General features: G+C 42.0%; 1 protein-coding gene across 1 annotated transcript in view; it reads left to right on the top strand.

Annotated features, from left to right (window-relative positions):
- Nucleotides 1-17,930, top strand: part of HADHA (hydroxyacyl-CoA dehydrogenase trifunctional multienzyme complex subunit alpha) — a 45,335-nt gene that overhangs the window by 24,532 nt on the left and 2,873 nt on the right. The window contains exons 10-16 of the mRNA XM_055327110.1: nt 821-877; nt 3,108-3,217; nt 8,823-8,957; nt 11,171-11,342; nt 13,610-13,696; nt 17,278-17,418; nt 17,766-17,834. Coding sequence (XP_055183085.1) covers nt 821-877; nt 3,108-3,217; nt 8,823-8,957; nt 11,171-11,342; nt 13,610-13,696; nt 17,278-17,418; nt 17,766-17,834 — 771 coding nt within the window. The remainder of the gene's footprint in view (nt 1-820; nt 878-3,107; nt 3,218-8,822; nt 8,958-11,170; nt 11,343-13,609; nt 13,697-17,277; nt 17,419-17,765; nt 17,835-17,930) is intronic.

Below are 17,930 nucleotides of genomic sequence, written 5' to 3'. Positions count from 1 at the left end.
CTCATAAATTGTGGTGATTGAATACAGGGTCAATTTGACTTTTATACTTGGACTTAGGATAGGACTTCCCTCAAATGTTTAAGTTGAATTTATAGAATTCATGAGTAACATGACAGAGGAGACCATCGGCCTGAGGAAGAATGCACAGGAGAAAAGGGCTGAGAGTGTAACTATGGGGATGTGCCTACTAACGTAGGAGAGCAAGAGAGAAGCTGGAAGAGCCTAATTTTAGCAAGAAGGAAGGGGAAACCTTTTCTCAGACTTGAGCAGTGCCAGTGGCAGCTCTTTCTCTGGTGGGATAGTGGTCTAGAAGTGGATAAGGAGGTAAGAGTTTGAACTGTGGGACCTCTGTCGTCTTTTCCCACTCTGACTTTTATTACTTTCTTCTATTTCATTTCCTTCCATTTTATGCTAGTTTTAGTAGTAGTCTTGGAGATGGAAAATGAAGTCAGTCTTTTTTTTTTTTTTAAACTTCTTTAAGATTTATTCATTTGTTTGAGAGGGGGGGAAAAAAGAGCAAGAGAGTGAGCACAAATGAGGGGATAGGCAGAGGGAGAAGCAGATCTCCTGAGCTCCATCCCAGGACCTTAGGATCATGACCTGAGCCAAATGCAGATGTTCAACCAACTGAGCCCCCCAGGTGGCCCAAGAATAAAGTAAGTCTTAAGCAAGCAGCCATTCAGTCCTCTTGTCTTTCTTACTCCCCTTCCAGACTTTTGGCTTACTCTTTGAAGACTGATGAACTAGCAGTTTTATTCATGGTAGTGAGCATCTCACCCATCCCTTGCAACAATGAACAAATGCTTTATGTATTTTTTAGGTGGTAAAGACTGGAATTGAACAAGGGAACGATGCTGGCTATCTCTCTGAATCTCAGGTAAAGTTCTTTCCTTTGAATTTTTTATTAGCTACTGAAAAACCAAGATCTAGAACTCTTTATAAAGCTGAGAAAAGGAAAGGTACCCAAAGTCTATCTAAAATGTTTTTCTTCTGGTGACTATCATTTCTCAGGGTTACTCTCAGTGAATAGATGTTAAGAACACCTTAGTGGTCAGTGATCCCAGCTACTTGAACTTGCTCTCAGTAATGAGGGTTTAAGTAGGGAAAGCAGGGCCAGAGTTCTAATTCTTTCAAATGAATCATTGGGAGGTTTTGGTTCTGGAGTTGGGCTGGTTATATTGTGATAAAAATGAATACATTGAGAGAAGAATACATTTCTTACTCATTAGGGCCTAGAGATAAAACTTTGAAGGCCAGCCTCTCTTTGGTGAATTAGAAAATGGAAGGAAATGTTGTGTAGCAACTGAAAGAACACAGAGGAGCATGTGAACAAGCCTCACCTCTTCCCACTTTTCCAACAAATTGGTGGTATTATAGATTTAAGTGGTTACAGTTATTTTTAAGTTTTAAGCAATCATTGAAGAATGACTGCTCTTTGATAATAAGACAGAAGGTATCTGAATATGCTCAGGACATATTCAAGAGAAAACATTTCTTGTATTGGTTGCTTACTACAGTGCATTCTGAGTTAGTCTTTTACCTCCTAACCAGCTACATATATACATATGTACAGAAAAATTGAAGCACAAGTTTCACAAATCATTGTCCTCACTGTGTACATTGTACTCATATTTCCTATGTGTACGACCCACTAACCTCATGACCACCGATGGGTCTCTAGCCACAGTTTGAAAATCACTGATTTGGGATCCCTGGGTGGTGCAGCGGTTTAGTGCCTGCCTTTGGCCCAGGGCACGATCCTGGAGACCCGGGATCGAATCCCACGTCAGGCTCCCAGTGCATGGAGCCTGCTTCTCCCTCTGCCTATGTCTCTGTCTCTCTCTCTCTATCTGTGTGACTATCATAAATAAATAAAAGCTTAAAAAAAAAATTCTCTTTAAAAAAAAAAATCACTGGTTTACTGAATAGGATACACTGTATCAAGATCAGTAGAACATTGTTGCATATTAGGGCATGAAAGCAACTTTATTTGGGGGATTCCCTTTGAAATGCTATTTGTAACCATGTAACCATACTGGTAAATGCTAGTAATATTGATGATGATGATAGCTGACATTGAGTCCCAGTCATTTTACTAGCATTCTCACTTAATTCCAGCAATACTGTAAAATAAGTATTGTTTTTCCCATTTTAAGGATGAAGAAAGCTTGACAGCTGTGAAATGGCAGAGCCAGGATTTCAAACTCAGTTCTGTCAAACCTAGACTCTAAATCTCATCTTTTTTTTCTTTTTTAGATTTTATTTAGGGGCAGCCTGGGTGGCTCAGCAGTTTAGCGCTGCCTTTGGCCCCGGGCATGATCCTGGAGACCTGGAATTGAGTCCCACGTCAGGCTCCCTACATGGAGCCTGCTTTTCCCTCTGCCTGTGTCTCTGCCTCTCTCTCTCTCTCTCATGAATAAATAAATAAATAAAATCTTTAAAAATAAATATATATATATATATAATTTATTCATGAGAGACACAGAGAGAGAGGCAGAGACATAGGCTCCCCACGAGGAGCCCAATGTGGGACTTGATCCCAAGACCCTGGGATCACGCCCTCAGCTGAAGGCAGCCACTCAACCGCTGAGCTACCCAGGCGTCCCAAAATCTTATTCTTAACTGCTAATCTGAGAGTGGCTCTCTGTAAGCATTAGGGGACTTTTCAGAGCTATAGGTGTCATGCAGACAGCCTGCTACAACAAAAGAGACCCAGAATTGAGAGTCCTACTGCTAGGATATGAGTTCCAATCCTGCCGCTTGAGGTGTTGTCGTGACTTAATTTCTCTGAGCCTCCTCTTCCCAGTCTTCAACATAAGAGGGTTGATTGAGAGGACCATGAAAGGTCCGTTTTGACCGTAACATTCTAGTACATGAAAAAGGTTAGCTACCACCACCTCTGGAGCAGAGAATCTAGAGCTCGGGTGAATCCAACCCTTTTCACAGTAGTAGTCAGAAAGTACCACAGATAAGACATTACGGGGGCCATGGAGCACTCGGGGTTCCGTGTGTGTTACCTCTACTCTGCAAGGAAATCGGACTGAAGGAACTCCCATCGCTGAGACTCTGAAGTTCCACTGTTTTTTTGGTTCTCCTTTATTTTCCAGAAATTTGGAGAGCTTGCAATGACCAAAGAATCAAAGGCGTTGGTGGGACTTTATCATGGTCAGGTCCTGTGTAAGAAGAATAAATTTGGAGCTCCGCAGAAAGAAGTAAAGTAAGCTCAGCTCTGCCTTATGGAGCCTATGTGGGTTTCACTGCAAAGCTAGATTCCTACCTTCCGTCTTGCCTACATGTCTTCTATCCTGAGCATATTAGATCCCTCTTCCTCCTAACAACTTTCTGGCTTTCAAAGTTTTCAGCCTGAGTTTTCTCCAGACCTCTCTATTGGCTTCTGTAGCAGCTTTCCTGTCTTGCTATTGATGTCCCCTAGAAGTCTGGTTTATGTCCCAAACCAGACACAACTATACGATGTTTACTGATCTTGTGTCTTCCTGTGATTTGAGATACCATCCCTGGGAACTCATACTTCTTCCTCATAAAAAAATATATAGCCTCATTCTGATTGTTAAAGGCTTGTCTTTCTAATTTACAACCTAAATATTTTGTTTAATATTTTATTTATTTATTCGAGAGAGAGAGAGAGAGAGAGAGAGAGGCAGAAGGAGAAGCAGGCTCCATGCAGGGAGCTGGACGTGAGACTTGATCCCAGGTCTCCAGGATCACAACCTGGGCCCAAGGCAGCGCTAAACCGCTAAGCCACCCAGGCTGCCCTACAACCTAAATATTTAAGATACTATTTGCCTGTTTCATGTCTATTCTTTTTAGCAAGACTTTCAATATTATGCTGCCTAAAAGCTTTTCAACATTTTAAATTTACTAATGCCCCTAAATTCACCTTCTAGCTCAGTGGTTCTCAGCCTGGGGAATGTTGCACCCTAGGGATCATTTGATGATGTCTGGAAACATTTTTTGGTTGTTATAGGTGCTTCTGGCATCTAGTGAGCAGAGGTCAGGGATATTGCTAAACACCCCATAGTGTATGGGACAAGCCTAAGAATTAGAATAATCAAAAATGTCAGTAATGCCAAGGTTAAGTAATACTGCTTTAGCTGAACTACTGTGAGGGCTTTCAGAGCAACTAATGTTACTACTTTCTCCATCTCCTTCACCTTTAGCAACATTACAATCCAAAAAAGAAGATAAGGGATCCCTGGGTGGCACAGCGGTTTAGCACCTGCCTTTGGCCCAGGGCGCGATCCTGGAGACCTGGGATCGAATCCCACGTCGGGCTCCCGGTGCATGGAGCCTGCTTCTCCCTCTGCCTGTGTCTCTGCCTCTCTCTCTCTCTCTCTCTCTCTCTCTCTCTCTCTCTCTCTCTCTCTCTGTGTGTGTGTGTGTGTGACTATCATAAATTTAAAAAAAAAAAAAATGGGTAGGAAATCTGGGTGAGACAGATAACGATGCTAGCCCAGAGGGCTGATTTCCAAATATAATATGAACTACAACTATAACTACTTCTCCAGCACACATGGTGATCAGTAGGGATCATTACCAGTCCAGTTGTGTTTGTTCTACCCAACATGGAAACAGTATCCTGCAATCAGTAGGTGCTGTAGTACAGTAAGATGGCCACTTAAGCACTTATGTCAGCATCTCTTCATACATTCTACAAAAATCAAACATTAACAAGGACAAAAAAGTCACCCATTCCCCATGCATAGCATAAGTGCAAGGCAGATATGCTACTAACTTCTCATTATGTAAGAGGGAAACCTCACTGTAACAGTAAATAAAAGGAAGCAAGAGAGAAAAGTATTAAAAAGAGAGAGAGAGAGAGAGAAAAGTATTAAGAGTCTTGCAAAATCCTACAACTGTGAAACACACCAACTGCTACTTCTTCACCCTACCCCTTTACTCCACCATCCCTCTATCTACCAAAAAATGCCATCAATTAAAGAGACTACACTTTGCAACTGCAGAGTCCTCTTAAATAATGAAACCTAATGAGCTACTCCAGACACCTCCTCCTATCTGTATATACTTCTTCCTGTCATAGGCAGCTAGACATAATGCCATCTGGAGAGGGTATTATTATACCAAATACACGAAAAAGGCAGAATCCACATGCATCTCATATAAGAAGAAGTAAGAAAAAGTATCAAAATACTTAGGCTTATGAAGATTCTCCCCCCTAAAGCAGTCACAATACAGAAGAAAACTATAACAAAACACTTCCAAATTTGAATCAGATATCCTTAAATAAGCATTTGCAGATAAGAATCACCTTGAATCAGAAATTTAAAAACTCGGGACACCTGAGTGGCTCAGCGGTTAAAGCATCTGCCTTTGGCTCAGGGTGTGATCCTGGAGTCCTAGGATCGAGTCCCGCATCAGGCTCCCTGCATGGAGCCTGCATCTCCCTCTCCCTGTGTCTCTGCCTCTCTCTCTTAGTGTCTCTCATGAATTAATTAATTAATTAATTTTTAAAGATTTTCAAGAACTCAGAACTAAATGTACAGAAAAACAGGGTGATGCAAGAGTTGGCCTAACTTGGAAATAAATTGGGGAAAAAGGAGATGAGGAATTAATCATAGGGTACCCAAGGCAGAATAGGGTGAACAGATTTACTAAAACTTGGAAGAATAGGGGCACCTGGCTGGCTCAGTAGGAAGAGCAAAAAACTCTTGATCTCAGGGTCATGAGCTTGAGCCCCATATTGGGTGTAGAGATGACTTAAATAAATAAACTTTAAAAAAAAGAAGAACCTTGAAGAATTAAAGAAAGGGGATTTTTTTTTCTACTTTCCCAGCTGCCAGTGATGCCCTCTGCTTCCTCCACTTCTGTCTCTAGGCTCTTCCCCCTTACCTTGGATAATCATTTGAATTCCTTATCTATTTTATTTTTTAATTAATTTTTTATGCAAAAAATGGACTTACTCTTTTTAAGAAAACTGTTATAAAGTTAAATATTAACTGATAGTATTTTGTGTTTATGGTTTGAATATTGTACTATAAAAGGAATCCTCTGTGTGAAGCCTGTAACTGGCTCCTTTCAGTGGTATGGCTTGGAGACTGTGCATATTGGTACATATCAGTTAACTTATTCCTCTTAATCTTCTACTGATGGATTGATGGCTCTTTGCAGTTTTTCATGATTACGAACACTGTATGACTATTCGTCGCAGTTTGTCATCTTATGCATAAATACTTTCATTGGAGTAGATAATGAGAAATAGAATTACTAGTTCGTGGGGTACGTGAGGTTTAGTTTTAATAAATTTGTCCTCCAAAGTAGGACAATACATACTTCCATCAGCCATGCAGTGAAAAAAACAATTTTTGTACATCCCCCCCTGATGCTTTTACAATTTTTGCCAACCTGGTGGGGAAAGAATATCTCATTTTAATTTGCATATCCCATGTTATGAGGGAGGTTAAGCATCTTTGTTTTCAGTTTGTTTGTTTTAGTGAATTGCGCTTTTTAAAAATATTAATTTATTTACTTATTTATTTTTTTAAGATTTTATTTATTTATTCATGAGAGACACAGAGAGAGAGGCAGAGACACAAGGCAGAGGGAGAAGCAGGCTCCATACAGGGAGCCCAACGTGGGACTCGATCCTCGGTCTCCAGGATCACGCCCTGGGCTGAAGGCTGCGCTAAACCGCTAAGCTACCTGGGCTGCCCTTAATTTATTTTTTGAGAGAGAGAGAGCAAACTCACCCAAGAAAGATTGGGGCGGGGTGGGGGCAGAGGGAGAGAACTCCAAGCAGACTCATTACTGGGCTCGGAACCCAAACCAGGGCTCAGTTCTGCAACCCATAAGATCATTTCCTGACCCGAGACCAAGAGTCAAACACTGAACTGACTTGAGTCACCCAGGCATCCCAGAATTGCTTTATACAAACCCTTCCCCATTTTAGTGGGTTGTCCTTTTTTTAAGTAATCTCCACGCACAATGTGGGGCTTGAATTCTTGACTCTTGGAGATCGAGTCACATGCTGTGCTGCCTGAGCCAGCCAGGTGCCCCATGTCTTTTTTAAGTGACACATGCATGTTCTTCATTTCCCAAGTTGTAATTCTTTGCTGCAATATATATTGCAGATTTCCTCCTATTCTATGGTTGTCTTAATTTTGTGGGGTCATTTCTGTTTGTGACAAATTTTTAGTTTTCATGCAATAAATACCTTTTTTAGCCCTATTCTTTATGTCTCTCTATCCTGTTTTCTCACTGTTTTCCAGTTAATTAAACTAACAATGTAGGGGCGTCTGGGTGGCTCAGTCCATGAAGCTTCCAACTTTTGACTTCAGCTCAGGTCATGATCTCAGGATCATGGGATTGAGCCCCCCCCATCGGGCTCCATGCTCAGTGAGGAATCTGCTTGAAATTCTCTCTCCCTCTCCCTCTGCCACTCCACCCCCATGCACACGCATATGATCTCTCATAAATAAATAAATCTTGGAGCACCTGGATAGTTCAGTGGTTGAACATCTGCCTTTGACTCAGGTCACGATCCTGGCCGGCGTCCTGGGACTGAGTCTTGTATCAGGCTCCCCAGAGGGAGCCTGCCTTTCCCTCTGCCTATGTCTCTGCCTCTCTCTGTCTCTCATGAATAAATAAATAAAATATTTAAAAATACTAATAAATACTGTTAAAAAAAACAAACACTAAACATAGAAATGCATGTGTTACTACAAAGCTACATTTAAAAGATGCTTCCAGAACTTGAAATTAGGTTTCCTTTTCAGGTCATAAACATGATTTTTGAAAATTATAATCAGAATTGTTAGGAATGAAACTTTATCCTAGTATTACAACTCTGGTTTTTTTAAGATTTTTATTTATTTATTCACGACAGACACAGAGAGAGAGAGAGGCAGAGACACAGGCAGAAGGAGAAGCAGGCTCCATGCAGGGAGCCCAACGTGGGACTCGATCCTGGGTCTCCAGGATCATACCCCTGGCCGAAGGCAGCACTAAACCGCTAGGCCACTGGGGCCGCCTAGTATTACAACTCTAATTTAAGTCTACATAGTGCTGTTAACTTCGGCTTTTATGAAGGAAGATGTTCTGGAAAAATTTTTTTAGTTGTTTACTATGGGAGCATGGCATATTGCTCCAGAATTATGAAAAAATAAAAATAAAAAAGAGAGAGAGAATAAGCAGATATGCTCTCTGGCCCACAAAATACTTAGAATTTAATTGAAGAAACAAAAATAGTGAATATGAAGCCATTCCAGAATACTGTGGGGTAAGCCAGATGGTCCTAAGAAGTTTAAGAGAAGTTGGAGGGTAGAAAAGGCAGCAATGTGCATGTATGGAGGTATTGTGAGGAGGGGTGTGATAAGGGCTGGAAGCAAAGAAAACATCCAGGAGAATTTTGATGTAATCCAAGTAAGGGTGATAATGGCACAAATTTCAGAAGAAATGAAAGCTTACTGGAAAATGGTAAAATCAGTAAAATAAGTAGTCAGAAGAAGAGAGATTAGTCTTTGGGCATATCATGGCAAATTGGCTTTTGTTTGGAAACCAGAGATATTCATATTGACATCAACATAAATCAGGTTGTTTTTGTTTTGTTTCAGTGATCTTGTTTTGTTTTCAGTGATCTCCAGGCATTTTTATAGATAAAAATTTAAAATACTTCATAGATAAAATTTTAGATAAATTTATAGATAAATTCATAGATAAAAATTTTTATAGGAAAAATTATTTAAAATACCTTGTTGTGCCCACTTTTGTTGGTTTATTGAATAATTTGGGTGATCTCCCACTTTTACTAAAGTAATTACCAGAAGTCATTCATGCTTTCCTTCTAGGGACCTAGCCATTCTTGGTGCAGGGCTGATGGGAGCCGGCATTGCCCAGGTCTCTGTGGATAAGGGCCTGAAGACCATACTTAAAGATGCTACGCTAACCGGGCTGGGCCGAGGACAGCAGCAGGTGTTCAAAGGGTAAGCCAGCTCTCTGTCTCTGTCAGCAATATGCTATTCGTTTTTTGCCATTATGGATTCCTTTTTCCTGAACATGGTAGGTACTGGATGCTCCATGGTTAAGCTGTTTCCTTTGACTTTTAGAAACACTGATTCCTTTCCCTTAGTTTTATTGTACATGTTACAGTGTGCAGTAAAATGTAATGTCTAACTGCAGAAGAGAAAACTACCAGATATTTTTACATGCCATTTATTTCGTGCTTTGGTATCAAGACTAGAAGGTCTCATGTTTGTGAATTTTGGTAGTTTCCATATCACTGCTGTATTATTAGGAAACACTGAAACAGCACAACATTGTGGAAGATGAGGAGGTGGGGAAGTATGCCAGAACTGCACATTGAGGGTAGAGCTGGGATCAAAACTCTTGAACCTTCTATTTCTTGGCTGGCACAACTGTAGAGAAGCAGGAAAAGAATTTGGTTCCACAATGTCTGAGGCTTTACAGACTGTGTCTCCTTCTTATCACTGAATTAGTAAAAGGTCAATACTACTTTCTCTCCTGCTCACCTACCCCTTCTCACCCCGGGGCCAAACACTGCCTGTTTGCAGAGTGGGGGGAAACCAAGCAGCCACTTGGGCAGACTGGGAATTGGTTTCAGGCCAGTTCTGTGCCTGTGGAAAAGCTGGCTGCACTTAGACTGTCCTTTTTTTTTTACAGTTTGACAATTTCTTTTTTTTTTTTTTTAATTTTTATTTATTTATGATAGTCACACAGAGAGAGAGAGAGGCAGAGACACAGGCAGAGGGAGAAGCAGGCTCCATGCACCAGGAGCCCGACGTGGGATTCGATCCTGGGTCTCCAGGATTGCGCCCTGGGCCAAAGGCAGGCGCTAAACCGCTGCACCGCCCAGGGATCCCCCACTTAGACTGTCCTATGCATGACTTTTAGTCAAATGAGGTTTTTTTGATGTTTCTCATATAGGTTATGTAGCTTCAGCATGTTTGACCTCATTTCTGCAGAGAGATTATGTTGCTACTGTCATGCTATACAAGTTGTGGCAGGTTTAATCATTTTGGCAGATTATTGTAAGATAGCAAGGAATTGGAGTAAAAGATTCGTGACAAAAAAAAATTTTTAATTGGCACGTGCTTGATAACATGGCCCTGAGACTAGCATGTAAACATCCCCAAACACCATCACAGTCACCAAAATGAGAAATTGCTGCTCTAAAATAGATCCCACCCTCTGTCTCTTTTGGATTTAGGTTCCCCAGCTTTCCCTTTGTGTCTCAGAAACATCAGGCTCTGGCAAGTGCCCCTTACCGTGCTGCTGACTTAGGACATAAATGTTTCCCATCCTCTCTTGAAAACAGTTTCATTAGGGATTAGAATTAGAGCAACTAATAATGTTTTGAGTTCTGATGAGCATTTTGTTTGCTAACTGCTGACATCGTTGTCAGAAACCGAGAGATTTGAACCCATACTTTTTAAGACTTTGAATACTTCTTTGAACTTACCTCGTGGCTTTAATTTTTCTTTTTAGTTAAGGAAATTAGTGAATGGGATTCAGGAAAACTCTAGGTCAGTTATTCTGAAAGTGTGGTCAGATTAAAACCTAAGAGAGCCTACTTTTCTTGGCAGTGAAAAGTAATCGGTTAAATGTTTGAGTAGCAGGAATCCTTTTTATCTCCCTGTGGGAAAGAAGAAACCTTGAGTTAATATTTTATGTAATCAATATAATTTGCTACTTATACTATGTGCCGACTGGGAAGTAGATTAAGAATATAAGAAAATAATGCTTTGTCTCGGTTTTCCAGGAGATTACAGTTACAGAATAACAAAATGATGTGTAATCAGGTAAAATAAGTTCATGTGGTCTAGGACACCTGTTGGGTGTTTTCTCTGTTATAGGTACAGAGTTACCAGAGCTGCATCTTTGTTTTGCCATTCTAGTATTTGTGTCTACTCTTCTTGGCAAATTTAACTATTTTTTGAGTGATAGAGTTTATGTAAGTTTTACTTGGAAAGGCATCTTATAGTTTGGGGGCCAACGTATCTTTCTCCTAGTACCTTGCCATTTGACCATGTGTCCCTCTGAGCCTGTTTAAGCAACCCTTCTCTCTCAAAATGGGAGTAATAGAATTATCTCATAGAGTTGGTAGAAACACATAGCACAATGTCTGGCCCATGGATGCTCAATAAATGGTAAGTCTCCTTTTCTCTATTTTTTCTAGATTGAATGATAAAGTGAAGAAGAAAGCTCTAACATCATTTGAAAGGGACTCCATTTTTAGCAACTTGACTGGGCAGCTCGATTACCAAGGTTTTGAAAAGGCTGACATGGTGATTGAAGCTGTTTTTGAGGACCTAAGTCTTAAGCACAGAGTGCTAAAAGAAGTGGAAGCAGTAAGTATGAGGCCTGTTGTACATGAATTCTCGTTAAGTGAGTGGAGGACACAGATGCAGGTGTTCTTAAAAGGCAACTTGTGGTTCTTGTTATAGGGCTGTTCATGTCCAAACATCAGTTTTTTGTGAACTCATGCACAGTATATATGTTACAAAGGTCAAATCTGGGTCTCCAGGCAAGAAAATCAAGTAGCACAGGGTTCATTAGCATTCTGTGGGAGTTCGGTCACCCAGACCTACAGGTAGCCTCATGGAGGATAGCCAGCTGTGTTGACATTTTGGGTTGGCTACAGCCATAACTAAACTTCACATCTAGCCAGCATAGGAAGTAGGGGAGGAATTATTGCTCCAGGCAGGTTTCACATGCTTACTTTGTGGAAATGCTTTGGTCTTGATCCCAAGTGTTCTACATGCCATGAACAAAACAGGTACCTGTATTGGGTGGTACAAGGAAAAATGCCCAGAGAGGAACAAATGACAGTAACCTGAGTACAAGGTAGAACCAGGGCCTGGAGCAGCAGCCTATAGTTAAATAAATGTGGGCTAGTAGATTGTGCAAACAAAATGAAACTGGCTTGGTAGCACTCCAAGTTTCTGGAGTAGTGGCCATACTCTTAAAGTGCCCTGTGAGTGAGGGCAATCCCTGCTCTACCACAGACTCAGCCTACAGAGGGTTTAGAAACTAAAGACCAGGTTGGGAGAGAAACAAAAGATAAGCAGCCGGCCTGGGACAGCTTCCACTTTGGAATCCATGCACTGGAAAATCTTTCCTTTTGACAAAGGGTAATGTAGATTCAGCTGAGAGAGAGCTGAGTGGATTTGTATTCCATCTGTACTAAGTGGCATTTCAGCACAGATACATAAGTGGTATCACAGGGCTTTGAGGGCACTGCTGAGCCAGTGGCAGGCAGATTCCAAGGAGCAGCAGAAGCTGACACAGGCAGCATGGAGAGAGGAGCTTTACCAGTTGACTAGGTGTTGGTATTTGCTTCTGGAAAATTGTGGTTGCAGTTGGGAAACTAGTGATCAAGGGAAAGAGAAAGAGGGATCAAATCAAGAGGAGTGCAGACTCTGAGCAAACCTTTACAGCATTGCCTCTGGCTTCCAAGAGGGCAGAAAACGGGGCTTTTTAAGGCCTGGCCCAGAGCTTCAGAGTGTCACTCCTGCTTTCCATTGGTAAAAGCAAGTCACAAGATTCAAGAGGGAGGAAGCAGACAATACCTCTGGAGCGGGGGAGAGCCACGTGTGAACCAGGAAGGGAGAACTGTTGCCTGCTCTCTTTGGAGACATTGGTCCACTCTTCATGGAGACTTTCCTCACCAGAATAAGATGCCATACCTCTCAGACATGCCACTTGAGACTCTTCCTTGCGGTCACGCTCTGCTTTCGACTTCGCACTTCTGATTAAAATCATGGGGGCGTGGTCACAAGCTGATTGCTGAGCCAGGTTTTGTCCAACAGGCGCCTCTCTAGGTTTTTCCCTTTCTTCTTTATAAAAAAATCTTGATTTGGTATTTAACCTTTATCCTCCTTATAATTGATGTTATTTTACACTCAGCTCTTTAGTGTGTTGCATGTATTTTGAACCTTGATTCCTGTCTCTGATGTTAGGATTTTGCCTGTCCCGGTTTGCACAAATTTGACAGGTGTGCCTTCCGTGTGTTTTATGCATGCAGCTGAATAAAACTTGAATAACTTGGGATCATGAACAGAATGCTGAGACAGTCTATGTTAGAGATTTTTCTCCAGGGTGATAAAGCTAACAGTTAATAGTATTCATGTGCCGTAGATTAATTACAGTGGTGTCCAGTTTTCTAACAGTACCCTGTATAAAATGAGCTAGGCATGCATGTTATGACTTGTTCTTAGAAAAGTAAAGGGTGCAGGTATCATGAACTTCTGGATTCGAGGGCAGATCTGAGCAAGAAGAGGGATTGGCACATAGGCTGGATCTTGAAACGAATGAGATTTAACTCAAGGTGATCTCTTCAGTGTTTATCTGAAGTGTCTTATTTACCTAACTGCTGAGATGTAGTCTCTGGGTTAGGAAGGATGCTGAGCCAGAGATGGAAGGAGGCTGAATGGGAAAGAGAACAAGGTCACACACAGAAGCCCTTGGTGGTTGTAAATATCAGGTGAATAGTGTCTCCTGTCTGAGTGGCTGTGGGGAGAGCAGGGCCAGGCCCAGGACTCATACTTTAGCTTTGCTTCAGACTTCAGTCATCTCCCGGGTTTATGTGACATTCTTAAATGTTATTCCCCTGCAGGTGATTCCAGGTCACTGTGTCTTTGCCAGTAACACATCTGCTCTCCCAATCAATGAAATTGCTGCTGCCAGCAAAAGACCTGAGAAGGTAAATTCTGAACAGAGGAAAGACCCTGAACTGTTTTCCTATCGCAGGCTCCCAGAGGAAGGCTTAGAGCATGAGAAGGGCCTGTGTGGATTGTGAAGTGGAGGGAGTGATGAGGTTTTCCCCAAAACTGGGCATAGAGAAACTAATACCATGACCATTCAAGATGCTGGGATAAGTGAAATGAACTATAACCAAAATAAGCTTTTCTAGGTGATCTGCATCCCAAGGTTCGGACTATAAAACGTACCTTTATTACAATTAGGTATTTAAAGATAGGTCCAAGGAGCACCTGGCTGGCCAAGTTGGTAGCATATGACTCTTGATCTCAGGGTTGTGAATTTGAGTCCCATATTGGGTGAAGAGAGTACTCTAAAAATTTTTTTAATTAAAAAATAATAAAGATAGACCCTAAAATAAAAGGGGATACTCCAAAATATCACTTCAGCTACAGAGTAGACACTGCTAATGATCTAGGACATGTTTGGTTCCAATTCCACATCCAAGAATAGAAGATCAGGAGGTGGGATGCCTGGGTGACTCAGTGGTTGAGTGTCTGCCTTCAGCTCAGGTTGTGATCCCAGAATTCTGGGATCAAGTACCGCATTGGGTTCCCTGCATGGAGCCTGCTTCTCCCCCTGCCTGTGTCTCTGCCTGTCTCTTTTTGTGTTTCTCATAAATAAATAAAGAAAGAAAATCTTAAAAAAAAAAAAAAAAAAAAAAAAAAAAAGAAGAAGAAGAAGAAGATCAGGAGGTGTGGTGAGGTGTGTCCACATATGGGTTCACTTAGAATTTCTACCCAGGACATGAAAAGGTAGAAGCACTTTCAGTAAGTATTTGGAATAATGCAGACATTTCTCTTTGGGCGTCTGCTGTCTACTAGAGCAACCTAGGGAAAGTGAAGGCACTCAAGGAGAAATGAAATACCTCACGTCTCTGGAGGATAGCAATTAGCCTTAGGTAACCAGAGCCAGCCAAAAGTAGGCAGGAAATATAAGAGACCTGTAAGCAGCTAAAATTGTTAATACAGAGTCCTTGTACTGAAAACACAAAAGTCTGTTTATTCCTATTCTAATAGTTTGGTAATACAAGGTAATCTTGTTTTCTCACACATAGCAGATTGGAAGTGATGTGGGGCCTGACAGAGGCAAGTGCAGGGATGGCAGGAAAAGGTCATAAGGAGAAGTGGCAGCTGATAATGTTACACTAAGGGAAGACACAACAACAGTATAAAGGGAGATGACAATCTGGCCATGTCACATCACTCAAAGCACCTCTGCAGCATTTTAAGTCAGTAAAGGAGAACCTTTGATGCTAACTTCTCATTTTCCAGTGGGAAAAGTATCATGCTTTGCAGTCCTGGCCTCTAGGTATCTCAGATAGCTTCCATAAGTCATCTGCTTCCCCTATCTTATATAAAATTAAGGGCAAAGGGTCACAGGTTGGGTGATCAGCCATCTGCTTATCCAGAACAAGTTGGTCACCTCTGGCAGAGCTTTCTTGAGTGTTGAAAAATGGATTTTGCTTGGGGCAGTGATTATATAGGTGTATATACAAAACTCATCGAAATGAACACTTATACACTCATTGTGTGTAAGTTATATATCATAAAAGCTAATCCCTTTTGCTTAGAAGTACTGAGTCTGAAACAGGTCTGGTTTTTTAAAAAATCATTTAGACATAAAGAACGTTTAGGATTTAGAAGCAACTTTTGGATTGGTAAATTTATGAAACATTTAAGTGACCTATGTGTTACATAATGGAGAGTAGGCAGACTCTGGAGACAAGCTAACTGTGATGGAATCCCATTGCCATCCACTGACTGGCCCTGAGCTACTAGTTTTAACCTCCTGATGTCTTTTTTCCTCATCTAGGTAAGACTGACTAGTTCACAGAGTGATGGATTAAATGTAAGGAATAAATGGCAATTGTATTAAAGAACAGTGGACAGCCAGTAATCAGCAAATGGTAGATATCGTTAATTATATCTCACAGCTAAAGTGAGGGTAGACAGAGCAAAACTCTAGTTTTATGATTAAATTGTCTTCTCCCATGGCAATTCACTTGGGAGGACTGTTAGCCTGAGGAGGAGGTTCTGAACTTCAGCATGTATTAGAATCACCTGGAAGGCTTCTTAAACACAGATCTGGGCCCTGCCCTGTCTCTCATTCAGTAGATCTGGATCTGGGGTGGGCCTGAGCATCTGTAGTTCTAAATTTCCCAGGCAGTGCTAATGCTGCTGGTCAAGTTACTTCATTAGTGTAATGAATCTTCAGGCACATTTGACTGTTGATAAATCTTAAAACAAACAAACATTTATTTGAAAGAAAGAGAGCTATGAGGTGGGACGGGGTGGGGAGAGACAGAGGGAGAGAGAGAATCCCAAGCAGACTCCCCTTGAGCATAGAGCCTGACACAGGGCTCAGTCTTACAATCCCAAGACTAAAATGAAGAATTGGAAGCTGAACCAGCTGAGCCACCTAGGCATCCCTGCATGTCGATAAATGTTATTTAAACCCAGGATCCTGGGCGCCTGGGTGGCTCAGGAGTTGAGCGTCTGCCTTCTGCTCAGGTCGTGGTCCCGGGGTCCCAGGATCAAGTCCCACATCAGGCTCCTCGCAGGGAGCCTGCTTCTTCCTCTGCCTGTGTCTCTGTCTCTCTCTCTCTCTCTCTCTCTCTCTGTCTCTCATGAATAAATAAATAAAATCTTTTTTTTTTTTTTAATTTTTTTTTTAATTTATTTATTATAGTCACAGAGAGAGAGAGGCAGAGGCACAGGAAGAGGGAGAAGCAGGCTCCATGCACCGGGAGCCTGACGTGGGATTCGATCCCGGGTCTCCAGGATCGCGCCCTGGGCCAAAGGAAGGCGCCAAACCGCTGCGCCACCCAGGGATCCCAATAAATAAAATCTTTAAAAAAATAAACCCAGTATCCTGCTGGTGAGACCCATCTGTGTAAAATCCAGATACATCTCTGACAGTCTAGCATATTGACAGATTCTTCTGCCTACCTCGGTTTCCCCTGTCCTCAAAAAAAAAAAAAGTGGCCCTAGGGCAGCCCCGGTGGCCCAGCGGTTTAGCGCCACCTGCAGCCTGGGGTGTGATCCTGGAGACCCCGAATCAAGTCCCACATCGGGCTTCCTGTATGGAGCCTGCTTCTCCCTCTGCCTGTGTCTCTGCCCCTCTCTCTCTCTGTCTCTATGAATAAATAAAATCTTTAAAAAAAAAAAGTGGCCCCTCTAAACCAACAGTATCATTAATATGAGTGGAACTTTCATTCATTCTTCCCTGATAAATCTAATTTGGCCATGAGCTGTGATTTTGGCACTAATTCTTGGTAGAATCTATCACCCTCAGTGAAAAACCTTAGAAGCAGATGGAAGAGGAAGATTCCAGTGAGCCCTCTGAACATACTGAACTTTTTATCAAAGAACCACAGAGCCAAACCACTCAACTGGATCAAGCAGTATTCCTGTGTCACGACCACCTTTCTCTCCCTTGCTTTCCCGGCCAAAAATGAGTGCTATCCAGTTCCCTCCTCAGCGTTGTTACATCTGTTGGCTTTGTACTCACTCCCCTTGGCAGGTGATTGGCATGCACTACTTCTCTCCTGTGGACAAGATGCAGCTGCTGGAGATTATTACAACAGATAAAACGTCTAAGGACACCACTGCTTCAGCGGTAGCTGTTGGGCTCAAGCAGGGGAAGGTCATCATTGTGGTGAAAGTAAGGAGCTGTGTAACAACAGAGTGACAGATGTGGGGAAAGTTCTGTTAAGATTCCTTGTACCTCCAGGCTTGTTTTGCCTATGTTTGCCTCAGAATCATACCAAACAACCTTTTGGTATGATTTTTCCCTTAGTTGTCTACGGTGTGGACAGTGGTATGGACTGTACTGCTAAGTCAGGGTCTGGGACATCGCAGGTTCTCCCAGCCACGCTGCCCTGGCTGTGGCTTCCCGTGCATTGTAGTTGTAACAGTTCTGTTTGGGAAGATAAACCACCGTGAATTTTGAAATGACATGTGGGGAAGAGAGCCTGCTTTCAGATTCTTCCACATTATCTCCCTTGGCAGGATGGACCTGGCTTCTATACCACTAGGTGCCTTGCACCCATGATGTCTGAAGTCCTCAGAATCCTCCAGGTTGGTACTGCTTTTGGAACGTTGGAGACATCTTCCACTCCTTAAACCAGTCCTCTGACTGGTACTGTCAAGATGAGGAATGGGCTCCCTTCTAAT

This window comes from Nyctereutes procyonoides, unplaced genomic scaffold (genome assembly GCF_905146905.1).
Source record: "Nyctereutes procyonoides isolate TBG_1078 unplaced genomic scaffold, NYPRO_anot_genome, whole genome shotgun sequence".
Lineage (NCBI taxonomy): Eukaryota > Metazoa > Chordata > Mammalia > Carnivora > Canidae > Nyctereutes > Nyctereutes procyonoides.
This window is presented reverse-complemented; position numbering and strand designations above follow the sequence as displayed.